Source organism: Malaclemys terrapin, chromosome 7, assembly GCF_027887155.1.
Source record: "Malaclemys terrapin pileata isolate rMalTer1 chromosome 7, rMalTer1.hap1, whole genome shotgun sequence".
NCBI lineage: Eukaryota > Metazoa > Chordata > Testudines > Emydidae > Malaclemys > Malaclemys terrapin.
This window is the reverse complement of record NC_071511.1, coordinates 115068639-115094168: the sequence shown is the minus strand read 5'-3', so window position 1 is coordinate 115094168 and position 25530 is coordinate 115068639. Positions and strand designations below refer to the sequence as shown.

Genomic DNA, 25530 nt, shown 5'->3' with positions numbered 1-25530 from the left:
GCTGGAGCAGAAGGAAATGATCCCATTGCTGGGACCCTCCTTCCAGATGATGTCATGGTATCCTCTTGCACTGAGGATAGTGCTCTGTGGGAGGGAATTCCAGTTATTAGGAAGAGATGGGTAATAATAGTTGGGGATTCAATTATTAGAAATATAGATAGTTGGGTTTGTGATAACCAGGAGAACCTCACTGTGAATTGCCTGCCGGGTGTGAAGGTTTCAGTTCTCTCGAGACATCTAGACAGGCTTACGTGCAGTGCTTGGGAGGCGCCAGTGGTCATGGTACACATAGATACCAATCACAATAGGGAAAGGTAGGAGAGAGGTCATGGAGGCCAGATTTAGGCTGCTAGAAAAGAAATTAAAGTCCAAGACCTTCATGGTAACATTTTCTGAAATGCTTCCAGTTCCACATGCAGGGCCAGTTTGACAGGCAGAACTGCGTGGTTTCTATGCATGGGTGAGATGATGGTGTTGAAAGGAGGATTTTAGGTTTATTAGGAACTGGGGAACCTACTCGCAATGGAGGAGCCTGTACAGGAAGGATGGGATCCACCTAAACCAAAAAGGAACCAGTTTCCTGGCATGTAAAATTAAAAATTTTAAAAACTCCTCTGTAACCTAAGGGCTGGGGGAAAGCCAACAGGTGCGGAGGAGCACACAGTTCAGACAGACACATCCTTAAGGGAGTATTTATTAAAGGGAATACGCTATATCCTAGTCAAGAGAAGAGGATAGAAGCTGATAAAGTACAGGTATGACCTGAAGAGAAACAGTCAAACGAAAAAGAGCTCTATGGGAATGGGTGACAGGGGATGGATCACTTGATGATTTCTTGTTCTGTTCATTCCCTCTGGCATTGGCCACTGTTGGAAGATGGATGTTAGGTCTGACCCAGTACGGCCTTTCTTATATTATTATTCAATTATATCACATTAAAGCAGAGATCTAAATACTGACATTTTTAAAGTGCTTGTATACAAATGCAAGAAGTCTAAATTCTAAGATGGCACTCCAGTTCAACCAGATATGAAATGAGGATATTGATATAATAGGCATCACAGAAACTTGGTGGAACAATGATAGTCAGTGGAACACAGTAATACTAAGGTACAAAATATATATGACAGAATATGTCGTGCTGATAGGAGAGAGCCATTATATGTGAAAAGAAGCCAAATATAGTAAAAATCTTAAATGAATCAAACAGTACCATAGAATCTCTATGGATAGAAATTCCATGGTTGAATAATAAACGTATAACAGGAATATACCATGAACCACCTGACCATGATGGTGACAGTGATTGTAAAATAGTCGGGGAGATGAGAGAGGCTACAAAAATAGAAAACCCAGTAATTAATTGGGGATGCCAGTTATCCACATTTGACTGGGAACATGTTACTTCCAGACAGGATGCAGAGATTAAATTTCTAAACACCATTAATGACTTCTTCTTGGAGCAGCTAGTCTTGAAACCCACAAAGGGAGAGGCAATTCTTGATTTAGTTGTAAGTGGCACCCAGGATCTGGCCCAAGAGGTGAATGTAGCTGACTCCCTCAGTAATAGGGACTATAATGTAATTAAATTTTAGATCCTTGTAGGGGGAAAACACCAAAGAAATCCAGCACAGTAGAAGAAATAAGAATGACACAAAATGAAGAGGCTAGGTAAACAGAAATTAAAATTAATGGTCACAAGAGTTAAATGCCTGCAAGATAGATGGAACATTTTTAAAACATCATAATAGAAGCTCAAGCTATATGTATACCCAAATAAAATAAAAACAGTAAAAGGACCAAAAAATGCCACCATGGCTAAATAATAGAGTAAAAGAGGAGGTTAGAGACAAAACATCATCTCTTAAAAATTAGACGTTAAATCCTACTGAGGAAGATAGAAACGGGCATAAATTCTGGTGAGTCAAGTATAATTAGTGAGGTCAAAAAAGAATTTGAAAATTAACTAGCAAAAGCTAGAAAAACTAATTTTTTTAACTACATCAGAAGCAGGAAGCCTGCCAGATAATCAGTGGGGCCTCTGGATGATTGAGGTGCTAAAGTATCTCTCAAGGAAGACAAGGCTGTTACAGAGAAACTGAAGGAATTCTTTGCATTGGTCTTCACCACAGAGAATGTGAGGGAGAATCCCACATTTGAGCCATTTTTTTTAGGTGACAGATCTGAGGAACTGTCCTAGATTGAAGCATCAATAGAGGAGGTTTCAGAACAAATTGATAAACAATAAGAAGTCACCAGGACCAGATGGTATTCACCCAAGAGTTCTGAAGGAACTGGCAGAACTACTAACTGTGGTATTTAACCCATTACTCTTATTGGATGACTGCTGGAAAGCTAATGTGACACTAATTTTTTAAAAAAGCCCCAGAGGCGATCCTGCTAATTACAGGCTGGTAAGCAGACTTCAATACCAGGCAAATTGGTTGAAGCTATGGTAAAGAATATAATTATCAGTAATCTAAATAAACACAGTATGTTGGGGAAGAGTCTGCATGGCCTTTGTAAACGTAAATCATGCCTCTCCAATCTATTAACATTTTTTGAGGGGGATCAAAAAACATGTGGACAAGAGTAATCCAATGGTTATAGTGTAGTTGGACTTTCAAAAAGACTTTTACAAGGTTTCTCACCAAAGGCTCTTAAGCAAAGTATGCAGTCATTGGATAAGTAACTGGTTACAAGATAGGAAACAAGGGTTGGAATAAATGGTCAGTTTTCACAGTGGAGAGAAAAAGTGGGTCCCCCAAGAATCTGTAGTAGAACCAGTGCTGTTCAACATATTCATAAATGATTTGGAATAATGGGGTAAACAGTGAGGTGGCAAAGTTTTCAGACAATACAAAATTATTCAAGATAAATCCAAAGCTGACTGAAGAATTACAAAGGGATTTCACAAAACTGGTTGAGTAACAAAATGGCAGATTAAATTCAATGTTGATAAATACAAGTACTTTGCAAAACATAATCCCAACTATACATACAAAATCACTCAAGAAAGATCTTGGAGTCATTGTGGATAGTTCTCTGAAAACATCTGCTCAGTGTGCCATGGTAGTCAAAGCTAACAATGTTAGGAACTATTAGGAAAGGGATAGATAAGAAAACAAAAAATATCATAATGCCAGTATATAAATCCATGGTACGCCTACACCTTGAATACTGCATGCAGTTCTGGTCGCTCTGTCTTAAAATAGATATATTAGGATTGGAAAAAGTGCAGAGAAGGACAACAAAAATGATTAGGAGTATGGACAGCTTCCATATGAAGAGAGATTAAAAAGACTCGGACTTTTAAGCTTGGAAAAGAGATGACTAAGAGGTGATATGATAGAGGTCTATAACATCTTGACTGATGTGGAGAAAGTGAATAAGGAAATGTTATTTAGTCCTTCACATAACACAAGAACCGGGGGTCACCCAATGAAATTAATGGACAGCAGGTTTAAAACAAGCATAAGGAGTACTTCTTCATACAATGCACTGTCAACCTGTGGAATTCATTTTCAGGGCATGTTTGTTATACCAATAGAATAAAAACCAGCAGGATCTTATTAAGAGGGATAAGGCAAAGATGCCACATTTATTGTAAATATACTGATAAACCAAAAGATAAAAGTAAACAACGTTGTTTGACTACTTATTTCTTATACATACACACATACATACCCTGTTTCCCCGAAAATAAGACATCCTCCGAAAATAAGGCCTACTTACAGTTTTGCCTCTCGTTGTAATATAAGGCATCCCCCCGATAATAAGACCTCCCCGATAATAAGGCATCCACCGATAATAAGGCATTTTTCATTTCTGAAAAATAAGACATCCCCTGAAAATAAGACCTAGCGCATCTTTGGGAGCAAAAATTAATATAAGACACGGTCTTATTTTCGGGGAAACAGGGTATATATATATATAGAGAGAGAGAGAGAGAGAGAGAGAGAGAGAGAGATTCATTCATTCAAGTTCTGTATAGGTGTTATAGTTACCAGCCTAGAAGTTGCTCATGCCAAGTTACTGGCCAGGTATCTTGGTCATGAGGATGGAGCCGAGTCTGTGTCAGGTGCACCTGATGCTCCTGGAGGCTGGCAGCAGAACCAGAGACTCAGTCATCAGTCTTTAGAGTCCATTCTTATAGGAATTAGTTCCTATGTTAGTCAATGGGAGTTGTTTCATCCTGCTGTTGCTGACTCAATCAGCAGATGGCACATTCCTGGTGGCTCCACAATGTCCAAAGTTTGTGTTTCTCATCCTTCCAGGTGATGGGGTGGATCCCAGTTTACCCTCCGGGGGTTTCTGGTCATCCACTTGACACATTCTTCGGCCGATGGATACTCCTTTTCTAGGCTGGCACCTCCCTAACCATCCATGTATATCAAGCATTCATCAGCATACATTCCATCCCTTAACCATATTTTAATTTACTGTCTCCACCACTTTCAGAGTGTGTGCTAATTCATTTGAGACTCCCGGCCCTTTAATCACAGAGGGTGGGGGTCTGTCCTAGGAGCAGTTGAATGAAGTGAAAGACACTTAACAGCTTATAGTGTTTGTTTACATTGTATAACAAAGTCAGTTAACTTGTTTGTAAGTTTTACATAGTAGTCACAGGATAGATATAATCAATGGTTTCTACAGACAGTAGCTTACAAGTTTTAACAGAAAGACCCAAGAGATTTTTGTACTTGGTGAAACTGTTGGATTTTAAAGTGTGGGGGCCAAATTATGAGGGGGTCAGTGTCTCTTGGGGGAATCACTGTTAGTACCTTCTTTAATATCCCTACATGTTGTGAACGTCAAAACTTTCACTGGATTAAAAAAAAGAATTAAATAAGTTCCTGGAAGCTAGGTCCATCAATGGCTATTAGTCAAGCTGGTCAGGGACACAAATGAATGCTATGGGTGTTCCTAGACCTCTGACTGCTAGAAGCTGGGACTGGACCAGGGGGTGGATCACTTGGTAAAATGCTGTGTTCTGATCACTCCCTCTGAAGCAGCTGGCACTGGTCCCTGTCAGATGACAGGATACTGGGCTAGATGGACCATTGGTCTGACCCAGTGTAGCCATTCTTATTTTTATCTTCCTGGAATGTATGTTTAAAAAAAAAGGTATTTTTGAAAAATTACAACATCAGAACAATATTGAGATTCCAAACAGATAAATCATTTCTTATAAACAAACGAAAGATTTACACTTCTATACATAGTCTGTGGGTTTTATACCCTGCTACATGCTCTTGGCTGCAAAACAAAATTAGTTTTATAGTAGCTTATGTTTTATAGACAGGGTGAAAAAAGACAATTATGAATAATAATTAAAATTTATATCAAGCTAGTAGCTGATTTGCAAGGTCATTATGCTGCAAATGAATTAAGATTCTTACCAAGGAAATGGCAATGTAATCTTGCCCTTTGCAAATGTTTGTGTTGTATTAGTTCTGAATGCAAGAATTTAATGTCATATATATTATAAATTAAAGTATCGTTTTATACTATGTTCTTGAAAAAGATATGCAAATATTGGTCATGTTGCTAGTTTTATTTTTCAGCAAAATATAGGAAGTGAACAGTGTAAGCTGATTTATTTTCCCTTAAGACACACCTGTGCTTTTCTCTTATTTGCTAAGGAAAGTAATGCATTCCCTATGTTTAAAACATGTCTCTTGATTTGTACCCACTGCAGCCTTGAGACATATATCTTACCACTTTTTTGAAAAGCAATAATGTTAATTTTGTAGAAAACCAGAGTTACAAAATCAAGAATAGGTCCATTAGAAATGACTACTTGAATTATTTACTGGACTTTTTTCTTGTTTGCTCTTAAAATTGCACATAGAAGTACCTAAAATCTAAGACAAAAGACAAGGTGAGTGAAGGCATGTCTATACTTGAACCACTGCATCAGTGCATGAAGACGCTCTACACCAATGTGAAAGCCCTCTCTTATGGTCATAGTTATTCCACTTCCCCGAGAGGCAGTAGCTATCCTGCTGACATAGTGCTTTCTACACAGGGGATAAAGTCGATGCAACTACATTGCTATGGCATGTGGATTTTTCACACTTTGAGCAATGTAGTAATACTGATATAGGTCTGTAGTCTATAGACCAGAAGTAAGATCTTTTATTGGACCAACTTCTGTTGGGGGGCCTTTGAGCTTCCACGGGGCTCTTCTTCAGGTGACCTCTCTCACCAACAGAAGTTGGTCCAATAAAAGATATTACCTCACCCACCTTGTCTCTCTAATATCCTGGAACCAACACAGCTACAACAACACTGCATGCAATGATATAAAATCTAAGAAAACTGCCTGTGACAGACTGTTGATTTGACAATTTGCTGGCTGGCTTGAAGTGCAGATGAGAAATGTCTGTTTTATTTCTTTGGAATGCCATTCTTTTACTAGATTTCAAAGCTAAAAACTTCTGCAAGGTGACATCCTACCAAGAATATCTTTATTTAAATGAATTATGTCCTGAGCCATTGCAGTTATATAAATTTGAGATAATCCACATGTGGCATATAACAAAGGTAGACAAATGCACTCACTTTAAAGGGATAGCTGGGGTTAAATGATCATTTACTTATCAGAAACTTCTAATGCAATGGTACAGTGATTTATGCTGTGCCACAGTTAGTTTTTTTTTAAATAATTTCTCTTTCATTTCTATCTGCCTGTCCAGTTCTATTTATTCTGTGTAAGTGACTCTAAATGTGTATCAGCTGTCACAAAACCTCTATGAGATTTTGCTTGATTTTCTTTTGTCTGCCTTTTTCTCTGACTCCAATCAGGATGATTTAGGGGGTGAGATTTCATTTTAGATGACTTGTCTTTATTACACACAGTGTTGCAGAGTTCACAAATGTAGTCAGAGCAGCTGTAAGGTGAGAAGCATCCCTTAATCTGAAATATCTATGCTTGGGTTTGACTTTTAAAGGCTTTAGAAATATTTCTTTCATGTGAAACAAAAGCTTTTAGGATTAATGGATGCATTAGAATCCTATCTGAAAGTAAGAATATGGATCTGCTTCACTTAATATTTTTGTATTAAGAGGAAAAAAACGTTAGCAATTATTCATTTATAGCAGAGACAATTGAAAAAAATCAGCATCTATTGTAATAGGTGTCACTTATAAATTCTTTATCATGTATAAAAATATAGAATTTTATAGCTTGCTTTACAATATTCAAGGCCCATAGCTCTGCAGTAATTTCAGCACCATTTCCACATCAGGTTCAGAATGAATACATAACACAAAATTTGTGAATTCCTTCAAAGAGTGGAGACAGCTTCCATCTCTCTAATCCCTTCAAGGTTCCACTGTTAGAGCTTAAAAGAGCCATCATAATGGTTCCTCCAAGAACTTAGCTCTAAAAAGGAGCAACAGCTGCTAGTAGGCTTCCATCTTAAAAAAAAATAAAAAATAAATCCTGTTGTACTAAAGAAGGAAGGGAGCCAAACAAATAAAGACATTTGTATGTAGTGAAGAGAGGGGAGAACTATATATGTATTCTTTAAATCAAGCAAACAAAAAAAAACCTTAAAAGCAGCCTACATATTTCATGGGTTTTGGTGTCAAATAAGATTCGTTAAGATAATGTTTCAAGTAAATATAGTAAATCAGGTAACTAGGGAGCAGTTCGCTATAACTCAGACAAAATGATCTCTGAATTTTTGTTTATATGCTGAGGTTTATTAGGCTAACAAAATAAACAAGTTTTCGAAGAGAAGATATTGGTTACTCTGCAAATTAGAGGAAATGGAAAAGAGTAATCTTAAATTCATACAAATATTCAAAAGTTGTAAGCTCATTAAATACTGGAATTTTTCCTCAGAACAACAGGAATTAATTCCAAATTACTATTACCTTGTTGATATGCAGTAAATGCCATGACCATTATCTCATATTAGACATAAACAAAGATGAGAGAAATTCTGAAGAGCAACATGCTTCATTTTACATCCTTTTCTTGCAAATTTTCCTTAGGTTAAATAAATTCTCTTGTTAAATTGTACTTTAAAGGAATACTTTTGAATTCTAATCCTGATTTCTTAAGTTCTTGCAACCCCTCCCAGCTTGGTGTCATCTGAACATTTTATAAACACTCTCCATTTTATTATCCAAGTAGTTAATGAAAATATTGAAAAGTACCAGACCCAGGACAGTCTCTTGCAGAACCCCACTTGTTATGACCTCACAGTTAGAGAGAGAACCATTGATAACTTGAGTATGGTCTTTCAACAAGTTGCGCATTCCCTTTAAAGCATTTTCATCTAGACCACATTCCCTAGTTTGCTTATAAAAATGTCACTTGGGACTGTGTCAAAAGCCTTAATAAAAATTCAGATATATCATGTCTACTGCTTTTCCATGCCCACTAGGCCAGCAACTTTGTTAAAGAAGGAAATGAGGTTGGTTTGGCATGATTTTTTCTTAACAAATCCATGTCAGCTACTATTTATCACCCTATTATCCTTTAGGTGCTTACAAACTGATTGTTAATACTGTAATTTGTTCAAATATCTTTTGGGGTATGGAAGTTAGGCTGAGTGGTCTAAAATTCCTTGTGTCCCCCTTTTTAAAGATAGCTATTATATTTGTCCTTCTCAAGTCCTCTGGGACCTCACCCATCCTCCATGAGTTCTCAAAGATAATTGCTAATGGTTCTGAGATTGCTTCAGCCAATTCCTTAAGTACTCTATGTGAATTTCATTAGGCTTTGTCAACATGAATACATCTAATTTATCTAAATGTTCTTTGACCTGTTTTTTTCCATATTATGTCTTTTGTTCATTCCCTTCATAATATTAATTGTGTTAAATGTTTACCAGACCATTTGGAAAGGGATAGATAACAAGACAAAAAATATCATAATACCGCTATATAAATCCATGGTATTGCCCACACCTTGAATACTGTGGGCAGATCTGGTTGCTTCATCTCAAAAATATATATTAGAATTGGAAAAAGGTACAAAGTAGGGCAACAAAAATGATTGGGGTATGGAACAGCTCATAAGGAAGTGTTGTTTAGTCCTTCACATAACACAAAAACCAGGGGTCATCCAATGGAATTAATAGGCAGCAGGTTTAAAACAAACAAAAGGAAGTATTACTTCACATGATGCCCAGTCAACTTGTGGAACTCCTTGCCAGGGGATGTTTTGAAGGCCAAAACTATAACAGACTTCAAAAAAGAACTAGATACGTTCATGGAGAATAGGTCCATTGATGGCTATTAGCCATCAGGGTTGCTACCCCATGCTGTGAGTGTCCCTGGTCTCTGTTTGACAGAAGCTGGGAGTGGACAATAGGGGATGGATCACTGTGATTGCCTGTTCTGTTCATTCCCTCTGAAACATCCTGCATTGGCCACTGTCGGAAGACAGGATATTGGGCTAGATGGACCATTGGTCTGAATCAGTATGGCAATTCATATGTTCTAGACTTCATCTATGGCCATTACAACTTTAGCTCAAGTCAGTTTGTTCTCCAGTGAAACATCTGATGAGCAGGAGGATCCTTATTCTGCTTTGGGTCCTCTTCATGCTGAACTGATGGTTCTACCCCAACAATGTCCAGAAGTGAATACCATTCTTGACTCCATCACTGACCATGGCACTGGTCACAGACATATTGGGATAGACTGGAGAGTTCATCTGGACCACTGGCAGATACAAGGGACCCAGAAGACATTGGACTAAGTTTAACTGTCTTAGAACTGGGTCCATTAGACTGCTATATGTGGCGTTCCCCCTGTCCTGAGACACCCAGTAGCATAGCTGCTAACAGACAATATGTTGGCAATCCACTACATAAACAAACATGGGACACCCAGTTGTAGAAAAACAATCAAGCTGTGGAAATCGTTTCTCCTGCATGGCATAACGCCAGTAGCACTGCACATCAGCAACGACCTGGGAGACTTCCTGAACAGCGAGCCTGTTGCTGGCCTCAAGAGGTCACTGCAGAAATCCATTACTAAGTTAATATTCCATCAGTATGGAAAAACCACTGAAATACCTTTTGGCCATCAAGGACAATGCCAAGTGTCTGAACTTCTATTCCAGAGGGCCTACGAGCTGGGATCATTGCCAGATGCCTGCTTCCTAAACAACATCACACCAATTCTGCTAATCCCCAGGGTGATGGCCAAAGTGGAATGATACCAGGTCACACTCATCCCATAGCTCTGTATTTGCCAAGGCCATTCTCGCTGACAGACCTGTTACAGATGTCCATGCAACCACCAAACAGACTCCCATACTTGTTCTTGCCAAATCAAGATGAGCTGTTACTCCTCATTGCCACCATCCTGAGAAGATACCACTTGCCAGATATCTACAGTAGGATCTGCACTGACAAATACTTGAAGAAGAAAGAATGATTACTTACTCTAGAGTAGCTGGTTCTTTGAGATTGTCACAGTTTTGGGATAACTACACTTTTGACCCCCTCTTGATCTGTTCATGGAAAGCCCTCTCAGGCCTTTATCTGTCCCCTTTCTGGGAAGAGATCACGTCCTCATTAACCAGCGATTTAAGCTTACAGTCCCCTTGCACTGTGTTTTTCCCCGCAGATATAACTAAAGTCCAGTACTTATATTTTTGGCTTCTCCAAGAGCTATGAACAGTGTATCCCAGTGGTTACAAGTAACCAATCAGCTCTTTCAAAGCAGAATACATTTATTTAAGGACAAAAGCATTCAGCAAAAACATACAAAACAATAAAAAGGCATATTCAGTGTACCAAAAGTTGCCCATCTTCCATAATGGGGTCTGTCAGGTCAAAGTCCTTCCAACCCTTCAGTAGGGTTCACTCCCTCCCCTTTGGATAAACAATCATGTAAATTTGTTGGACCAAAATGAGTCAGAACCCCCTAAGTTAGTTTTAACTCAGCTTTTATACCCCCAAAAGCCCATGTTCCCAGGCCTTCTGAAACACACAAAACCAGTCACTCCCCTTTTGCCAGCGAGTGAAGCCTCAAAGGATAGGTATCTGTATAACCAGCCTTTGGTTGCATTTATCACCCCCTAGTGAGTCCAGATTCCTCAGGGAATCCACCAGGTGAGCCAGGAACACATGCATACATATAACACATATTGGATATAAAGAGCTATAAATATTCTGTGGGCTCATATTGTCTGGCCAATTTCAGTACACAAGTTTTCATGCTTCCAAACATACAGATAACATTCATAAAGTTAATATAGTAGTCCCCAAATACACTGCATGTGGTTGAAATATTGATGTCAGAGATGTGGTAGTCAATGTGGATTCCATGACCCACAATCCATCGCTGTTTTCCAGAGTCCTCAGGAGACATGGACTCAAATTGTGAGGGAACGGTGGGAGGCTGCTCCTTCCCCTTCGCCCTCACCTAGGAAAACAAAGGAGGTGCAACATACATACTCCGTCCTGATGGTCATTCCTACTAGAAAAGCTTCTCATCTCATGCATATGAGTTGTATGTAGACCTACCCCAGATCCACAGTGATTACATTATCTCAAAGAAACACAATTACTGAAGGCTAAATAACCATTTTATTCCTAAAATAGTTGGCCTTTTATGAGACTAATTTTGCTTTGTAGAGTAAGGCTATGGCAGTAGCTGAGTTGAGAATTTGGCCCAAATTACATGGGAGTTCATTAGTATGAAACCTATCACTATAATTTGATATTCTGTTGGAAAGATACAGAGATCTCCAGCAGTTTATCTATGGGTTTAATAATTCTTACACCTACTTCACCTTCCCATCAATGTGGATTTCTAACATACAAAGTTTTTTGGCAGTATATTATCAGTTGTGCAAAAGATTATACTAAATAAACTAGATAATCTGTGGCCAATTGAATTTTAAACACTGGCTGAATATTGCTTGCTAAGAGCAACTGTAAGTTTGCAAATGTGGCTGTAGAAAGAAACGAGTGAAAGGAGAAACGTTGCAAAGAATGGCTCAAATTCTCCTATAATTTAAGTGATGTACAGTCATAGGCACCGACTCCCCTGGAGCACCCATTGAAAAAAGTTAGTGGATTCTTAGCACCCACCAGCAGCCAGCTGTCCCCTCTCTTTCCCCCCCATCGGTGGCCCTGCCAATCAACTTCTCCACCTCCCTCCCAGTGCCTCCCACCCACTGTGATCAGCTGCTCCATGGTGTGTAGGAGGCGCTGGGAGAAAGGGGGGAGGAGCGGAGATGGGGCGGAACTGGGTGGGAAGAGGCGGGACAGGGGTAAGGTTGCCAATTCTCTAATCGCACAAAACTGAACACCCTTGCCCCATCCTGCCCCGCCCCTTCCCCACTCCTTCTGAGGCCATGCCCCCGCTTACTGCATCCCCCCTCCCTTTGTCACTTGCTCTCCTCCACCCTCACTCACTCGCTCTTTTTCACCAGGCTGGGGCAGAGGGTTGTGGTGTGTGAGGGGGTGAGGGCTCAGACTGGGGGTGCAGGTGGGAGCTTGTTGGGGCAGTGGGTTGTGGTGTACTGGGGGAGGTGTGGGCTCTGGGGTGGGGCCGGGGATGAGGGGTTTGGGGTGCAGGAGGGTGCTCTGGGCTGGGGCTGAGTGGTTTGGAGGGCGGGAAGGGGTGCCAAGCTGGGGCAGGGGTTTGGAGTGCAGGGGGGGAGTTTGGGTGCAGGAGGGAGCTCAGGGCTGGGGTAGGGGATTGGGGTGTGGGCTCTGAGAGGGAGTTTGGTGTGGGAAGAGGCTGAGGTACGGGTTTGAGGTGCGGGAGGGGCTGTGGGCTCTGGGAGGGAGTTTGGGTGCGGGAGGAGGCTCAGGGAGTTCGGGGTTCAGGCTCCAGGTGATGCTTACCTCAGGTGGCTCCCAGGAAGCTGCTGACATGTCCCTCGATTCTTAGGCAGAGGCACAGCCAGGTGGGTCTGCGTGCTGCCTCTGCCCATAGGTGCCACCCCTGCACTTGCATTGGCTGCGGTTCCTGGTCAATGGGAGCTGTGGAGCTGGTGTTTGGGGCGGGGGCAGCGTGTGGCGCCCCCCCGGCACCATTTAGGGGCCGCAAGGACATTTCAGTGCATCTGGGGAGCTGTGCTGAGCCAGGTAGGGGTCCTGCCAGCCCCGCCCCAACCGGACTTTTAATGGCCCAGTCAGTGGTAAACCGAACACCTGGCAACCCTAGGTGGGGGCGGGAAGAGGCGGGGTGGGGCTGGGGCCTTGGGGGAAGGGATGGAGTTGGGGCGGGGGTGGGAAGAGGTGGGGTGGAGGTAGGGGCTTGGGAGAAGGGGTGGAGTGGGGGTGGGGCCTGGGGCGGGATGGGGTTGAGCACTCCTGGGTAAAGGAAAAAGCCAGCATCTGTGTGTACAGTTACGGAATATGTAAAGATATATTTGACTCCTCTACTCTAATGAACTTTTGTCCTGCAAGGTTAGTGAGTATTTTGTAAGGTCCTAAAGCTCTCCTAAAAATCAAATTGAAACATGTGTTGTGATTTTTTTTGTCACAAACTCACATTTATAATCTTTGCATCTTTTGTCTATTAATTTCTAAAATTTTCACTTGGGTCCCAAGAACCTGAATATATAATACTTTATTTGAGTAAGCATATGCTTTTAGGGAGCACATATTTCCTATAGGTGGTGGTTTTTTGGATGAGTACTAGAAATGTAGCCTTTGGAATCTATTGTAATACGAATGTTTATTACTACTGTTGCCTAGGACCTGACTAGATGTAGTCACTAAACACCTCATGGAACATTAACTGCAGAGTCTTGGTGAAATTCAGCTGCGGTTATTAAATTATACCATCCTACATTCAACCTGCAGTTTTAATTGGATATCATATTCTCCCTCACTTCCTGTCCTAAAGCATTGTGTGGAATTGGTGTGCATTATGCAATAACTGATGAGTTCCCACTGCATATCTTATTTGTAAAATGCTTTGGGATTGAAGATACAGACCAGAGATTGTCTCTTTTGCACAGCACCTAATCCTACTGGGGCCTTTGGGTGCTACCACAATATAAATATTCACCACTACTGTAAATATATGTGTGTTATTTACAGCCAAGATTTCCAACCTGAACTATGCACCCACATTCTGAAAATTCAGTGTCTCAAGTTGGGAATTCAAAAATGTGGGCACCCAATATTATAAGCCATTTAAAAAAAATCCTGCCCTACACTTTTGTATTTAAAAATTACATTGGAAAAGTATTATATAAAACTTACTTACTTTTCCCTCCCTCCTACCCTTCTGCCAACATAAGCATAAGTTGTGTAAAATATTCTTAAAGATAGAAAGTTACCATTTCACTAAAATAATTCCCACGGGCGGCCTATAAAGGATAACTATATTATGTGGTCTCAAAACTAATCTGTGTTTGGAGACTTTGTGTATATGTAACATTACATACATGCACATAGAGACAAATACACAATGTAACCCTTTCTGGGCTTAAATGTATAAAATGAATGTCCAATAGTGACAATGGCAGGTCATGTTGTTTAAAATAATGCTACCATAAAATTGCAGAGAGCCGTGTGATCTGTCTTTCTATAGATACAATTCAGAGTCGTGGTAAAAAGGTTCAAGTTGCGCTGTGAGAGTAAGTAGCTGCTTTTATTATCTGCATGAAAATGGTAACTTAATTTCCCCAATACTAATTTCTCCCTACTGTTACTCACACCTTCCTGTCAACTGTCTTTAATGGGCTCTCTTACCACTTCAAAAGTTATTTTTCCTCCCTTGGTATCCTGCTGTTAATTGAGTTATCTTGTTAGACTGACCTCACACTTGGTAAAGCAACCCCCATCCTTTCATGTGTTTATACCTGCTCCTGTATTTTTCACTTCACGCATCTGATGAAGTGGGTTCTAGCCCACAAAAGTTTATGCCCAAATAAATTTGTTAGTCTCTAAGGTGCCACAAGGACTCCTCATTGTTTTTGATGAAAATGGTAGTTTTCCACTACTTCTGGATAGACATCAGTGGCATGAAATAGTCTAGTGTTGCCATCAGAGGCAGAAATATTTGGATGCTATGCAAGAATTTAAAAAGCTATTATTTTAATTACGGAAACTTCTGGTGCTCAGGCAAACAGTTTAATAATTTTTCAAAAAAATCTTAATTCAACTTTCTCTAATAAGAATACTTTATTTCAATAAAAGCAGCAAAGAGTCCTGAGGCACCTTATAGACTAACAGATGTATTGGAGCATCTGTTAGTCTATAAGGTGCCACAGGACTCTTTGCTGCTTTTACAGATCCAGACTATCACGGCTACCCCTCTGATACTTTTATTTCAATAGAAATCCTTTTTGATCTTATATGACATTTACCAATAGGGAGTTGATCTTGGTTATTACCCATTTTTCAGGTTTATCCATGATTGATCTGGTTTGACATTAATAGGAAATAATCCAAAAAAGTAACATTCATAACCCCTTTTGTTATAAGCGCAATCTCTTACATTGGTGAAGAACAGTAGTGTTTTTTTGAGTGATTGTCCACATGCATTCTACTCCTGGTGTGTATGCACCCCCATGCATAGGAGATTGGAATCTTTTTGAATAGCAATGTATGTTGGGACTGCACCTACACCCTGCATGCTGTCCCACGGAGTGGACAAGATCATTTTCAGTTTCTTGTTACTACCTGTGGTTGAGGCATCTCTGCGCACTCAGCAATTCTTTCCCTACACATGTATTAGTTGTAGTTTGTGTTCCAGATATAATTAGTATTTGTTGGCAGAAAAAGAAAAGTAGGAAGAAGCCTTCATGTTTGGGGGGTGCCCCTACACTGGATCCCCTTGGACATGGCAGAGGCAAAATCTCCAGGATTCAAATCCTGTCCTTTCTGCAATGCAGCTATTCCAGTCTGTGTTGTTTGTAGCATTGTTGGAGCTGTGTTGGTTCCAGGATATAAGAGTTAAGGTAGGTGAGGTAATATCTTTTTTGGACCAACTTCTGATTGTAGAAGGGACAAGCTTTTGAGCTCCACAGAGTTCTTCCTCAAGTCTGGAGAAAGTAACCAGAGTGTTTGACTAAATACATGGTGGGGCAGATTATATAAAACGTGCTGTAGGACACCACTTAAAATGAAGTGGGCGTGTAATGATTTGCAGGCAGTAGGGTATGTTCCAAATTGTTGTAATGATTCATAAACCAGTGTCTCTGTTAAGTCCAATCCAGCAGCATTATGAATTTAAGTTCCCGGGCTCATCTTTTGAAGGTGTTATGCAGGTTTCGTTTAAGGATGAGGACTGAGAGATCAGATATGGAGTGACTGCTTTGTGAAATGCATTCATCCATGAGTGATAGGGTGTTTTTGTCCTATATCTTTTTTCTGTGAGAGTTCATTCAAGAGCATAGTGATTGTCTGGTTTTACACACATAGTAGTTGTTGGGGCATTTGATGCCACAAGATGAGGTGATAGGCATGTGTAGAACCCATAGATCTTGAAAGGTGTATTTGAGGGGAGGGTATTGATCATCATAGCAGTGGAGATATGTGTACAGGTTTTGCATTTGTTGTTCTGTCATCTGGTGCTACTTTGAGTTGGTGTGTCCTGGTCTATGGAAAGCTTGCTTATGATGATGAGTTTGGCGAGGTTGGTGGTTGTTAGGTGGTTCTGTTCTTCCTCTGTTCAACAGCAATAACTTTTGTGCAGAATGGAAGTATTAAGTAATGAAATTAGCATGTAATTGATTTTCACTGAGGTACAGTATTGTGGATGTAATATACCATAATAAATCCTCCCTCTGAATGGCTTTAAGTTACAAGTTACTTCGGAGGATAAATAGTCTGTTTATAAATGACTAAACAAAGAGACACTCCGCTATGTCTGTTAGTATCAGTTTTGATGTATTTACTGTTTGAATCATTCAGATATACATTACAATAAACCAGTTTTAAAAAGCAGTTGATTTTGTTGAACTATTGTGATGAAAATATTGAATTTTGTTTCTATGAGAAGTATTTAAAATAAAAAAGCTCTGATTACATCTATTAATAAAATTATTAAGGGATGAATACTCCAACCACGTTTGTGCTGTGTAAGTAGCCGGAGTTGGCTAGAGGAGAATGCCTTTCTGTGCTGCTTCAGAGGAGGGGGAGGTCTTTGTCCAAGCCTGCAGGAGAAAGAAGACCTTTGACTGGGGCTGGGTGACTCTGAATCAGGGAGTCCTTCTCAACTACATTTTAATATAGCTGGCATGTTGTGGAGAATAAAGGCCTTCCTAATCATGTATTGTGACCAGCTGCATGGAAAGGCATATATACACCTCTATCCCGATATAACGCTGTCCTTGGGAGCCAAAAAATCTTACCGCATTATAGGTGAAACCGCATTATATCGAACTTGCTTTGATCTGCCAGAATGTGCAGCCCCATGCCCCCAGAGCGCTGCTTTACCACGTTATATCCGAATTTGTGTTATATCGGGTCGTGTTATATCGGGCTAGAGGTGTATTCACTATTAACTGAAGGATGTTCTAACCAGATTTCTGCACCAGCTCTCAAATTTATGTGCAAATTCACATTTCTTACTGACCAAAAGTTTGGTATCCAATCATATACTACTATTCTGTATGTAGTATAATTAAGACATCTACTGAAAGCCCGTACAGTTAATTTAATACTAAACATCTTCTGATATCTAAATGAGTTTTGTTGGATATCTTCCCCATAAAATAGGCTTGCTACATTTTCAGCCATACATTATTATTGTCTATTAATATTAATGAACTACTGAATATAATCTATTTAAATCACATATTTTTTAAGACAGTTATATGAAAAAAGTGCAATGCTTTGTGGAACAATGAGACTTTTTTGTGAATCTTTGAACAGTGTATTGTTTAAGCAATAAACAAGATTTACTTAGAATGAATTAATAATCCAGAGGTATCTGCTTTATACAAATAATCTTGCATATCTTAAATAGTAACCCTGAGAGAGATGCAGGGTTGTTCCTCGGCATAATGACTAGTTGGGCAGAGCACTTGATGAAAGAGGAAAAAGGAACTTGTGGTTAACGCACTAGACTGAGATTCAGGGGGGTTTCATTTTTGGCTCTCCCAAAGATTTCCTGAGTTATACTGGGTATATCACTCAGGCTATATCTACACTGCGTCACAGGGCGGACTACAGAGGTATAAACTGCAGAGCATACCAAAGCTCTGACTGCCCCATGTGGATACTGATAGCTCGAACAAAAGAGGACCTAGTTTGCATCAATATAGTCCTGTTTGAAAGAGGAATATTTCCCCCCATGTTTCCTGTCTACTGAGCCTTTGTTTTTTATGTGCCACTACTGCTTTGCCTGCGTTTACGTGATCCATTTCCCTGGCAGTTAATGACTAGAACATTAGCCAGAGGGAAAACTTTATTCTGAGTGCCTTATTAGGTCTTTAATTGTTGATCAGATACCACACAATAGAGCTGACTTTTAGCAAACAGAATCATGTAGATTTTTAACCGAACAGAAGCATATAGATTTCTTCAGCTTTCAGCAAGACACAACAAATGAGTTGAAAACTGTATTGTTACCAAATATGCGAGATGGTGGGGAAATCACTGTTAGCTCCACTCTGAATGCAGTATGAAACTATCGATCTTAGGCCAAAAAAAAAAAAAAAGAAAAAAGCATTGTTGTAGTTGACTGTTGACTAATTGTTTCATGTCCCTTTCATTCTGCTTTATAGAAAATATCACCTTGGGTAGGTTTGCGCAAGATCAACATCTCCTACTGGGGATGGGATGACATGTCTCCTTTCACAAATACGACACTGCAATGGCTTCCTGGAGAACCAAATGACTCTGGCTTCTGTGCATATCTAGAAAGAGCAGAGGTGGCAGGGCTGAAAGCGAATCCATGCACCGCTAAGGCAGATGGTCTTGTCTGTGAAAAACCTGTTGGTGAGCAACCTCCCATACCAAAATGCTGCTGTTAAAATGGTTGAACAGTCTGTTTGGCATTTTTGTTTTGTACAGAAGGAATGTGGGAAAAATTCTTGTAAATAACTGCCGGAAGGTTTTGCTTTTAATGTTTAAAAGCAAGTGAAGCTTTTAAGCTTGGAAAGCAAATGACGTTCTCAAAAGCAACACACTTTTCTTTGAGAGTTACCCCACCTGGCATAGTCTGCATCATACCAGTAGCTACATCAGTGAGTTCCAAGGCAGAATTAGTGCTCTGATATTGGAGTTTTGTATATAGAAGTTGCTGTTGAGCTTTTGTGTTCAACAAAGCTGATGCTGCTAAAGCATGTTTCATTTATGAATCTTGCTGATTAATAACAGATTCTCCATTTAAATTAATAACACAGACGTTTAACTAAAACAGAGTTATTTTATCCATCTTTTGTCTGGGCAGTTTTTAAAGAACCCAGTTACCCCTTCCCATTATGGAAGCTGAAGGTAGTTGGAGGCTCTTTTGACAGTGTGTATAAACCCATGCTGAGAAGTTAGGAGACAAGTGGTTAACAGTCATCCTTGGGTAAGCAAATGTTTGCAAACTAACAGGACTGGTCTAGCTGTGGTGAATTAACTGCACCGCTCTTACTTTATAAGAAGGATGGACTGTTGTGAATTGGGGTCTGAGTCTAGTTAGAAAGACATTTAAGAAGGAAATTGTAATTAATAAGGAGACAAAGAATTTTTTTCTCTATTTCTGTGAGAATCTATGGAGTGATAAAACATACTGTACTTCATGATTTTGCTTTTGCAATAAATCACACCACAGTGATGTCTAATCTCTAAGACCTGGATACAAATGCTTATGCAGATTCTTAATGGGAAGCACATGAGTAGTTCTGTTATTTTCAGTGAGACTGCTCTCATGTTTTAAAATTGAGGATTGGGACATAAATGTGCAGACACTCTCCTGGAGGTGCTGCAGTGCTGACTAGCTCATCACAGATCCCAAGTTGCTAACACTTATATTGAGATTCAAAATTTCCATCTGACAGGACTGGTTTTTCTTTATTTTACAAGAAAAAAGTCCAAAAATGAGAGTGAATTAATTTATTTACTACCACTGAGAAGGGTGGCCCAGTGGTTTGAGTCACAGGTTGGGAAACAGGACCTCCTAAATTCTAAACCTGACTCTCCCACTAACTCCCTGGTGGTGGTCTTGGGCAAATCACTTGACTAAGTTGCCTTCTCTGAATCTGTTTCTCCATCTATCAAATGCAGATTATAATATCTACCTGAGGATTAATTATATAAAAATTGTAAAGTGCTTTCAAAAAGAAACAATCTGTATATGTGCTAAAAGGCAGAGCATCCACAAATAGTAATATTGTTGGTACATAAATGTTAATGTTTAGTTTAAAGGAGACATTTGCATAGAAACGAATTTATTGTGTTAAAAAAAAAACTTCTAAAGGTCTCTAGAGGATACAGAAAAACATTGCAGACACTTACCTAATAGTTAATATTAAAACCTTCTCCTAGCCCTGTCCTTCATGAAAAGGAGGAACAGTCCCCAAGTTGTCTAAGATATTGGTGACAGTGTAATGTGTGGTCATATGAGACTCTGTAGAGCAGGGGTTCTCAAACTTCATTGCACCGTGACCCCCTTCTGAAAACAAAAATTACTTCACAACCCCAGGTGGGGGGACTGAAGCCTGAGTCTGTCTGAGCCGCACCTCCCCAGGGCGGGGGAGCCAAAGCCCAAGAGCTTCAGCCCCACGTAGGGGGCCTGTAACCTGAGCCCTGCCACCCGGGGCTCACGCCTTTGGGCTTTGGCTTCAGCCCTGGCCTGGGCGGTGGGGCTTGGGCTTTGACTTCAGCCCCATATGGTGGGGCTTGGGCTTTGGCTCCGGGCCCCAGCTATTTTAATGCCAGCCCTGACGACCCCATTAAAATGAGGTCGTGACCCACTTTGGGGTCCCAACCCACAGTTTGAGAACCGCTGCTGTAGAGGGAGCTCACTTAACCCTTTGGAAAGGAAGAAAATATAATTCAGCATTTTTCATATGAACAATGCTCTCATTTTGTGCAGATGGTTAAAATTTACAGGTTGTCCTAAAGATTACAGGATGAACAAAGTTTGTAGATGAAAATGATCCTAATGTATCTTCTTTCTGTTGTTGTCTTTTTTCCCCTCCTTTTGAGTTTGCTAATGTAGTAGAAAGCCTTGTGTACAAAGTAACATAAAAGGCATTTAAAAGTATTTAATTTTTTGTTGTGCACTCATATATAAAGAAGGATTTTGCTGTCAAAATTCTCAAAGTTGTTAACTTTCATAAATAAAACATGCATTCCAACAATCCTCTGGCTGTCTTGTGCACAACTGTAGTATTTCAAATAGCAGTGTAATTACAAAGTAAATTTGCATTTTGTTGTTACTGCTGACTGAGTCTGTTTCCTATTGTTTCTGTTCCTCATGCTGCTGTTTTGTAGTAATAGATATTGTAATCTGTTATATTTTTCTCTGTCAAAGAATAAACAGATGTGGCATGGTGTAATGACGTGTTAAATAACTGAAGAATGCAGATGACAAACTGTTAAGAGTATTTTCCAAGTTTAGCATCAGAATCTCCATCTGTTATTGATGCCAATTTTATTTGCTATTGAACTGTTTCTGCAGATGTGGAGGTTAAGAAAATTCAGGGCTTCTGGGATTTCTTTTTTGAGTTCCATCATATTTAAAAAAATTTTTTTACAGTAAAAGATTGTTTATGATTATAGCAAGCTGTGGCTCAAATTTATGCATAGTGGGACAAAGCCTGAAGTCCTTACTCAGTTTTTACCTGTCTTTACTCTCTTGAATCATTGGGAGTTTTTGCCTTATTAAGGGCTGAGGAAGGATTTGAGGATTAAGCTTATTTTCTATAAAGCTGTTTATCTGCATAATCAATAATCCACATAATAGTACATAATAGCTGTGTGGGGTTAGTTACTTAACATTTATTATAGGAATGCTGTGCAAATTCCTTTTATAATAGAAACATATTACTCTACCAATATTTTTATGTACTGGTCTTAGTTAAGAATTACTATAATCATATTGATGCACATGTTACAGCTTTATTTGTAATCAAAAGAAAATGCCACAGAAAAACATACAAGTAATTTTTATTTAGAATATAACTTTTCAGAGATTACACATACCATAACTAAGATAGGCAAAATGTTGTCTGCAGTAAAAAGCTCTTATATATTAAATAATGTTTCCCTTGTTATTTTCTCTTTGAATTTGTATTGAGTTCTACTGTATACACCAGGGGGCAGATGTTCATTTGGCAACTCTCACTCTCAGATAAGATGCAGAATGTTTAAGGGAAAATATATCACCAGTGAAGTAAATAACTGTGATTTTATGGTTATTCATTATTTAACTAACAAGAGCAACAGAACAAGAAGGTTATAGATTGTTACACTGTAGCCAGGCGTAAGATGGTCCCCTCTGGTTTCCGCCCCAGCTTCCCTTGCAAATCAGTCAGGGACGCCTCAGTTTGATGCAAACACCAGTGCTCTTTATTTATAGCTGTTTCCCACCACCACCTTACTATCTACGTATGGGTTTTCCACAGACTTTGCGAGCAGCAGGCCTGGCCAGCAGCCAGGGCCGGCTCCAGGGTTTTGTCCGCCCCATGCAACCAAAAAAAAAAAAAAAAAAAAGTCGCGATCGCGATCTGCAGCGGCACTTCGGTGGGAGGTCCTTCGCTCCGAGCGGGACTGAGGGACCGTCTGCCGAAGTGCCGCCGAATAACTGGACCTGCTGCCCCTCTCCGGAGTGGCCGCCCCAAGCACCTGCTTGCCAAGCTGGTGCCTGGAGACGGCCCTGCCAGCAGCAGACTAGAGGGCCCCACCCCTCTATGTGCCTGGCCTTTCTCTCTCCCTCCCCCCCCCAGCTTCCTTCCTGCCAGCCTTTGTAGCCCCTGACTAATTAGGTTGGCAGCTGTTTCTCCTTGCCAGTCGGGCACAGGGCTCTTCAACCCGCCCCAATCCATTTCCCTTGACTGGGGCTGGAGTGGCAGGGGGCTGATTAAGCCCTCCTTGCTCAGCGCCCTGTCACACACACCTATTACAGTAGCTGCAGTCATATTTTATATAATGCATGTGCTCATAACTACATTGGCATTATCGAACAATTAATACTAAATTTACTAATGCGGTAGATAAGTAAAATTCTTATAATCACTTTTAGATGAAGTCTTTTGGAGAGGTAATGTGACTTAAGATGATTACACAAAGGAGTATTGAGAACAGTAGGGTAATTTTTGTAAAAAACCATTTGTAATTGCATACTGTACCGTGAGTCTGACTGAAATTATTCACAAATAAACCAGGAGATAATCACTTTTATTTTAACAGTCTCTTTAGTATTACGTAATGTTAAAATAATAGGGATTGAATTTGTGTTAAATTAATAAACTCTTTCTGCTTTTTTTCTAGTTAGTCCTAATCAAAATGCTAGACCCTGCAAAAAAACATGTTCCCTGAGAACAACATGTTCCAACTGCACGAGCAATGGCATGGAGTGTATGTGGTGTAGCAGTACAAAACGATGTGTTGACTCAAATGCCTATATAATCTCCTTTCCATATGGACAGTGCCTAGAGTGGCAAACTGCCACCTGCTCTCGTAAGTATGTTAATGAATGAACACTGTTAACTATAACATGATTATTTTTTCTACCCTATAGAGGCACAAACATTTGAGTAAGTTTCACTAGATACAGGAAAGAAAGAGCAGATCATTTCAGCTGTCATCATAGCCCATTAATATCAGCAGTGGATAATTTGTTTCATATTTTATGGATGCAGATAGTATAAATAAGTTTTGACAGAGGGAATACTCTCTTGATTTTGAGAACAGCCAATAAATAGTTCATTATTTTAATATAAAGACAAATATATTCCTATTTGCACTTTAGTAATGTTTCTACTTATGTAAATATTGTGTCAAATTAAACTGATGTCCAAGGATGAAAATTAAAGACTGGTAAAATTAATACTAAAAAGTTATAGAACTTGAGTTAATCAGAAATCAGGTTATTAAAAAAGATCAGTTGAATTCCTAAACTAGTACTTTTAGGACCCTGATGTATTTTGTTAGAGAAAGAACAAGAGAAGTCCTTTTTTTCATACAATGAGAGTGCAGTTATTCAATAATTGTAATAAGGCTAATCCCAACCTGCTCGAAAAACAAACAGTCTTGGTTTTGCTTCATCATTTATTGCTTGCAAATGCGATTCATGACTACCTGGAAATTGTATTTTGTCTCACTCCATGAGAACACCAAGAATTTGAGTTCTCATATGAGGTAGCAGCTTGGTAGCTAGGAGGCATGAAAAACTTTCCCGCTGTGTGATTGGTGGGTCCAAATCCCACTAGTTCACAGACTGGTCATTCCCTCCTTTTGAGAATTAAAAAGCATATGGTTTCCTACTTCATCAAGAAGAAAGGACACTAGCAAGGTACCCTATTCAGTTTATGGTAGAGGCAGTGATTTCAGGAGGAGTCAATCAGATGAGTCTTCATTAGCAGAAGAAGCCCGGTCAGTGGACCTTTTTTGCCCCAATGTCAGGCAGCCATAACTTCCTCCTGAATCTGTGGGTACATGCAGCAGAGACTGGCCCTGGGTGGCTTCATTGTCTGGTTGGTCCAATCAGCAGAACCCATAATCCTTGTGGGACAGTGAGACAGCAATTTGTGGTCAATATGTTCTGACTTTCACAACTCAGTACCCTTGGCAAGCAAGCAAGCATTCAGTCTGGAGGGAGCAAACTAGTAGCAGGAAGATGGTAACCATCCAGGACCATGTAGCCCTCTGTAATGGTGCAGATGTAGAGGTGCAGGGAGGTGAATTATTGGGCGAGTGCTGTCAGTGGAGGGCAGTCCTGGATCCCAATGGCCTGGACTGGATGGGGTGGGGGATAGTTTTTCTCCAGCTGACAGATTCTCTCCCACACTCACGGGGACACACATGCCGCAAGCCTAGAAGATTCAGAATGGAGCAGCAGCACAGCTATTTACTGAGCAGCAGCTTGGAGGCAGTGCAGCGTGCTAAAAGTTGGAGCAGCAAGCACAAACTTCTTGGGCCACTTTGAAATACAGACATCAAAGAATACTGCTAGGAGAGAAAGAAACAGGGGTGAAAGTAATTTAAAAGTCTTACCGGTATGGGGGCCTGGCTCAGGGCCTGCAGAAGGGGCAAAGCCTCAGGCGGAAGAGATGGGGCCTCAGGTGGACAGGGCGGGGCTGGGGGGTCAGCCTCTCCCAGCCAGCCCTTCAGCTCTGCCTGGCCCGTGCTGCCCAAGGCTCTGGCGGCAGCGACAGGACCCCGGGACCTTTTAAATCGCTTGGCTCAGGGACAGGTGCCCCCCCGAAGCGGCCATGGAGTATAGGGGGCAAAAGGGGCAGCAATGTTAAAACGCTGCCACCAGGGCCAGCTCCAGGCACCAGCAAAGGAAGCAGGTGCTTGGGGTGGCCAATGGAAAGGGGCGGCATGTCAGGGTCTTCAATGGCAATTCGGCGGCAGGTCCCTCAGTCCCTCTCAGAGTGAAGGACCCGCAGCCGAAGAATGAAGCGGCGCGGTAGAGCTG

The 25530-nt window shown here is 40.4% G+C and overlaps 1 protein-coding gene across 8 annotated transcripts in view; it reads left to right on the top strand.

Annotated features, from left to right (window-relative positions):
- ATRNL1 (attractin like 1) overlaps nt 1–25530 on the top strand; it is a 991165-nt gene that overhangs the window by 275384 nt on the left and 690251 nt on the right. For all 8 annotated transcript variants that reach the window (XR_008445623.1, XM_054034053.1, XM_054034052.1 and 5 more), the window contains 2 exons: nt 18680–18893; nt 23379–23567. Coding sequence is in view for 7 of the 8 variants with exons in the window: in XM_054034053.1 (XP_053890028.1) it covers nt 18680–18893; nt 23379–23567 (403 nt within the window). In the remaining variant the exon portion in view is untranslated. The remainder of the gene's footprint in view (nt 1–18679; nt 18894–23378; nt 23568–25530) is intronic.